This window comes from Chelonia mydas, chromosome 3 (genome assembly GCF_015237465.2).
Source record: "Chelonia mydas isolate rCheMyd1 chromosome 3, rCheMyd1.pri.v2, whole genome shotgun sequence".
Lineage (NCBI taxonomy): Eukaryota > Metazoa > Chordata > Testudines > Cheloniidae > Chelonia > Chelonia mydas.
In genome coordinates this window covers 130,791,816-130,797,815 of record NC_057851.1, presented here as the reverse complement: position 1 = coordinate 130,797,815, position 6,000 = coordinate 130,791,816, and the positions used below count along the sequence as shown (strand labels likewise).

The following is a 6,000-nucleotide window of genomic DNA, read 5'->3' as shown; positions in this document are numbered from 1 at the left end:
TGTTACCATACACACTGTAACCAAACTGTAAGGTGGGATAATTGGCAATGACATGACTTGTTTGTTAAAGGGTATTAAAAAAAAAAAGTAAATTCGTCAGGCTGATACCTGCCTGACCAATATGGGTTATAAGCACCTTTGGGTTTAGTCTGTTTGTAAATATCTTGATCAAATGCTTATAAATGTTTTGTTACTGTGTGGATGCAGAACATTGCTTATTATTTAGGCTTTTTAGTCATGTTCAGAGCAATTGTATAAATGTCAATTGGTTTTGGGTTTAATAAAGGAATTTATGGTTAAATTGGTGTTGTGGTAATACCCTGCTTAAATAATAATTCCAGCAGCATGTGTCCAATGTGCTTGATTGCAATATTTTGACCAGCAGTGTCTTTTGGGCCACGCGTGCCCACCTTATAAAGAACAAGTACCATGGTTCTTTAAAATATTTGTCCATATATATAGATTCCATGACACACCTTCTGTTCCATCTACTACAGAATCTAATAACATCTGGATTCTGTGTAAAGGAACTGAGGGGCTGTTAGTCCCCTCTGCTGTTTATCCCCTTGGATCAGGGGTGTGAGAGTATTCAGGGTGCAGGCGCAGCCCAGTGGATGCTGCTGACCAAAAGATTCTGACGTCGAGCACATGTGCACTAAGAGTGGAATATAGACCACAGATCTCGCTGGACCAAAGATACTGTCGGTTAAGTAATCATTCTTTAAAAGGTGGGGTGTATTCTGTAGTAATTAATGACTTACATGTGACAAGCCCTTCACTTCTTTGGGAACTATGGCCCCCTTCCTCAAAATACTTTTATCTCACCCCTTACACTTTCTATGAGCAAGTTCCATTTTGCATCCATCCATGTATGGTGTTCTGAGACAGCTAAACTTCTAATTATAGCAGAGCTCCTCCTCTTCTATAAACCAGGTTAAGATAGCTTTATATTTATGTCTCATGTAAAGCAGGAGTCAATGAATTACCTAATCCTACACCAGAAGCTGAAGGAGGGTTACTAATCCATCTCTTGTCTATCGGTGGTAGATTTGGCATTTGGATTGCTCTTTTATATATGTTAAAACATAGATAGCAGCTTGGCTGCTCGTGGGATTTAACAAATATGTAATCTTCCAAGGTTACTTGTAATTTGTACATTTCAGTCTGGCTGAAGTTCTGCACGTGTCAGACAGCAGTGTAGATGAGTTTGATCGTTTTGCTGGATCTCCCCCTACTTTTGGCAAAGCAATTCCGCTATTTTGGGTTCATCCCCACAAATGTGGAGGATGAAGGAACCAGAAAACAGTCTTTTTGGAGAAAGGCAGTATGGTGTTAGACAATAACCTTAACACAAGAGCTTCTGTCAGCCTGCGAAACGCTTCACTTGCCACATTACCATAATTCACACTGAAGAGCAGAATTTGCTGCAAAAACATAGCAACAATTTTCAAAAATGCTGCCATTTAATTGGGGTGATGTTTTTCTTTACTGGGTTTTTATGTCTTAAAACCAAAGACTGACATGCAATTTAGGCAACTGTAATGTGTGTTATAAATGGTACGGTGTATTTTATAAAGCGAAGTATGCATTTTTAAAAGTCCTGTTCATATACACTGTAAAAATTCTCAAAATTTCCAGTATGTTACAGTGTTTGAGTTTATGTAAAAATCTCTCTTAAATAACAGACAATGATTACATTATGCCCACTAAGGCCCTTATCCTTCAACGTGGGTATTTTCGTGCACAATGTTAAGCAAATGTGGTATCAGTCTAAAATACCAAGGCTTAGAACAATGGAACAACTAAAATGTGGCTTCATGACATTAAACCATTACATAATCTACAACTTTCCTTGAATGCTGAGAATCCTGTGGCAAAGACCTCTATTGCTCCTTGTACAAAACAGTGCCCTTAAAAACCAACAGATAAAGGAAAATTGCTAAACTTTGTTTTTCAGAATATTTTTTTAATATGGAATGTCTTAATACTGTCATTGACTGGAGCTATATAGGGCTTGGTCGTTCTGTGTCCATTGTTGACTCTGGCTGCAGTGATCCTATGTAAGCCATGAAACTGTTGTGTTGATGTCCCCAATCATAATAATCTGGAGAGAAACTAAAAAACAAAACACAAGAATTTATGGCTGATGCCTTCATTCTCTGTATGGCTCATTTACTTAAATGGGACAGACTATAACTTCATAAATATAATTTACATAAATTCTAGAGATGCTACTAGTAGACTTTGTACTTAAGTCTCAAATCAGCTATTTAGCTATGTATTCCTGTTCAGCAGTATTGTGGGCTCAAGGAATCGGTCATGAACTAGAGAGACTTTCATCTTTAGGCTACCGGTTGAAATCCTGTCCAGTTCATTAATGACTGAAGGTTTTTACCACCTAATGGCTTCGCTTTCCCACATTAGGGTTCAGGGTGTTCAAGGATGTTGGACAGCAGTAGGTTGAGCCTGCCTAAATTCCTGTTCCAACAGCTTGGATCCAGCTAGTAGCATTGCTGGATCTAAACATATTTTGTGTTCACATCTAACATGGGTAATACTTGGTCAGTAACTGGGAACTTGGCTCGGATGCCATATGGTTGTCTGCCTATAAACCGTTCCAAACACTTAAGATGTTCTTTGGGTGGCACTCCCCAACCAGCCCTTTGTAAGCAGTTTGGCTGATCCTCCTCTTTTCCTTCCTGGTTCTCTGGGCAGTAGGAGATCCCAGACTACACTGTCACCAGTGCTAGTATGCGTGTGACCTCCAAGCACTCTGTGATATGCCAAAGGCTCTGTAGATTTTCCCCAAATGCAAAGATACCACCCCAGGCAGCGTGGTAGCTGTGAATAGGCAAGCTTTGTTGAACTATGGTTGCATTGTGGGTCGGAGAAAAAGCTGCACCCAACTCAACCAAGTTAATTTTTATATGCAAATAAACAGAAAAACAAGAATTGGGTTCTCTATGGGTGGGAATTAGTTACTAAGGGAGCCTTCTTAAAGATTATTTCATAGTGTGCTTATTCCTCTAATAATATTTTTAAAAATAAGGGGCTGACTCATGGTGGATCTCAAATATACAGAATTCCTGTGTTTTGCAAGCAGTGGAAAAGGACACTCCCTGGACCTAAACCTAGTGCTGAGTAAAGTTCCCCCTCTTGCATGTGATTTAATAGATTCTCAAGTACAAAATACGAATTATCTAGGAGCTCCTCCCCTCACTGCTTCATCCTACCAGCTCAGTCTGTTCATAAAGTCTCATGCCTACATCTCTTCTTACTAGAGTCTTCACCACAGACCCTCTCTTTTCCAGGTCTCCTCATTGCAGAGGTCCACAAGCAGCTCTTACCCCCTTTAGGTTTCTCCCCACTCTAGGAAAAGGGTATAGGTCCTGCGCTCCACCCTGAGGCCCCCTCCTGCTTTCCCCCCATGACGCCGCCCATGCTCCACCTCTTCCGGTCCCTGCTCTGCCCCTCCTCTGAGGTACTTGCTGCCCGCTATGTCCCTCTGTGGAAGGGCTACACAAGACAAGACGCCAGGCCAGCCTTATGCTCTGCGGAGCCAGTGGGTGTGACATTCCCTCCCTTCCAAGCCACTGCAGGCCTAGATCACTGTGTGTGGCAGGCACCACCATGCTGTCCTCAGGGCCGGTGCCAGCTAAGTCGGCTGGCTGTTGAGCAGCACTGACTGCAATGGCCAGGATCCCCCTGCCACTTACACCTGGCCCAGAATCTTTCAGTGTTCCTGGTAAGCAGCAGGTGGCAATTAGGGGTACCTGTGGGCAGCAAATCCCCCCCCCCCCCCAGTTTTTGTACTTGCTCAAGTTCTGCAGTGGGCAGGGAGAGCACTCAGCTTGGGGGAGGAGCAGAGAGCACAAGGGGCGGGAACTGGGGGTGTGTGTAGAGGAGAGGAGGGCTTGGCAGGTGCTAGGAGTCTTCAGGGGGGAGGGGTGCAGCAACTCAGTGGGCAGGGGGGCCTCGGAGGAGGGGCAGAGGTGAAAGTAAGTCGGTACGCCTCAGTTCGGTGTACTGGCAAGGTTTCCCCAGACAGCAATTTAAAGGGCTTAGGGCTCCCAGCAGCGGCTGGAGCCCCGGGCCCTTTAAATTGCCGCTGGAGCCCTGGGGTTGCGGCAGCAGCCAGGACCCCTGGGGCTCTGTTGGCAATTTAAAGGCCCTGCCCCCTTCTGCTTGAGGCCACGCCTCCTGCTCAGAACTCTGGGGCACCGATAAGTCCTTTCATCCCTGGGGAGGGGGCCAGAGAGGAGACTGAGTGGGGGCAGGGCCCCGGGGCAGGGCCCCAGAGCAGAGCCACAGTCCAGGCACCAGAGGAGCTTCCGGCGCTCAGGCCAGCTTCCCCAAATGCCGGAGTCATGTGCTGCCCGTGGAAAAGGAGTTTGCCTTTATACCATTTCCTCTCCCGGCCTGTCTTGCTCTCAAGCTTATTGTCCTAATAGCACCCTGAACTACAAGTCTGCGAACTTCTGTCCTTAAAGAGCTGAACTCAAAACTGAAACTACTGCTCTGGTCCTGCCAGTTAAAGGGCCAGCACCCTCTGTTATAGCTGTTAAATCAAGATACTCTATCTTCATTCTGTTATCCTTGTAATGTTTATGTGCTACCATCTTTAATGCCTTGCCTCCCACCCTTACACTCACACATACATGCATGTTTGTTCCCTAACGCATCCTCCTGCTGAACTCTCCTTTCTAACAGATTTTTTTCCCTACCCCTAAGTATTGTGTCTGAATTTGGTCAAAAATCATGATAAAATAAGTAGAACATTTAATCGTTCCTCACTGATCTCTTCCTCCTATAACCATCCCAATACCTCACCTGCCCTGTATGCCTTGTGGTGAAATGTTCCAGGCCAGATCATCGTCACTGTCATATCGCCGAGGGTTGTCAAAGAAATAGGATCGTGGACTGAATCCATGGCTTGGTATCATTCCTGGATTTGTCTAGGGGGGAAATCATCCATCAGTGAAAGTTACACCAATTTGTACCTGAGTGTCCGAGATGCCACCTGTTCATTTTCTAAAGAATACCCCTGAGGCGACAGCTCGCCAAAGACTCCCAGCCAAGAGATATGGCAGGCATCTGTTCAACTATTTTCCCCCCTATCTCTCGCCTCCTGTTCTGCTTTCTCCATTTCCTCCCTTTACACCTACCAACCCCCCACTTCCCATGAGTAGAAGTGCTCATGCTACCAGACCTGCTGCTTTACACATGTCTGTTCTAGGCTCCATATAGAGTGACCAGATGTCCCGATTTTATACGGACAGTCCTGAATTTTGGGTCTTTTTCTTATATAGGCTCGTATTACCCACCACCCCCTGTCCTGATTTTTCACATTTGCTGTCTGGTCACCCTAGCTCCATATCAATTCCTCTCCACCCCAGTCTGCCCTCCCAATAACACCGCCCACTTGCTTCCCTTAGAGAGAGCAATTTGGACCCGGCAGACAGAGGAAGAGGCATACAGTAGGATGATAAGGTTGAGGAGATGAGGAATTCCCAGGCAAAGGGTTAGAGAGCTGTAGCCACCGGGCAAATGACCTCTAGTACAACCTCCCAGTGTCCTGAAATTCACTCTCCTATCTTTACTGGCACAGCATCCCCTACCAGCTTCCCCTTAACCCAGGGAAACTGACCAATCTGTCCTGATGAAACTATACCCAGTTAAAGGGTGGGAGTAGAATTTTATTATGTCTCTCAGCAGTGATATACTTACTGCAGAGCCGTGGGCCAAGCCAGGGGGAAACATCCATTGGGTGAGGGAATGAAGGGGCCTCCACACAATTTTTCCATTTACAAAAATAAAAACCCAAACCATTTTCATTTTAGTTTAACTAGTGTGTTTTTTTTTTTCACTCTGACCCACAGTGTGGCTCAGATTCAAGACACTGTCCTACACATTCCCATGCACACTTAATTTTTTTTCTCTTCCATTCAGTGCCAGTATCCCCTTCCCCCCGACTCTTTGGATATGCTGGGGCAACATTTT

At 45.1% G+C, this 6,000-nt stretch overlaps 1 protein-coding gene across 1 annotated transcript in view; it reads right to left on the bottom strand.

Moving 5' to 3' along the window:
- Nucleotides 1–1,945: 1,945 nt before the first annotated feature.
- Nucleotides 1,946–6,000, bottom strand: part of GPR137B (G protein-coupled receptor 137B) — a 44,076-nt gene continuing 40,021 nt past the window's right edge. The window contains exons 6-7 of the mRNA XM_007069001.4: nt 4,831–4,955; nt 1,946–2,115 (exon numbers count right to left, since the gene is read on the bottom strand). Of these exons, the coding sequence (XP_007069063.1) occupies nt 2,004–2,115; nt 4,831–4,955 (237 nt within the window). The 3' untranslated portion in view covers nt 1,946–2,003. The remainder of the gene's footprint in view (nt 2,116–4,830; nt 4,956–6,000) is intronic.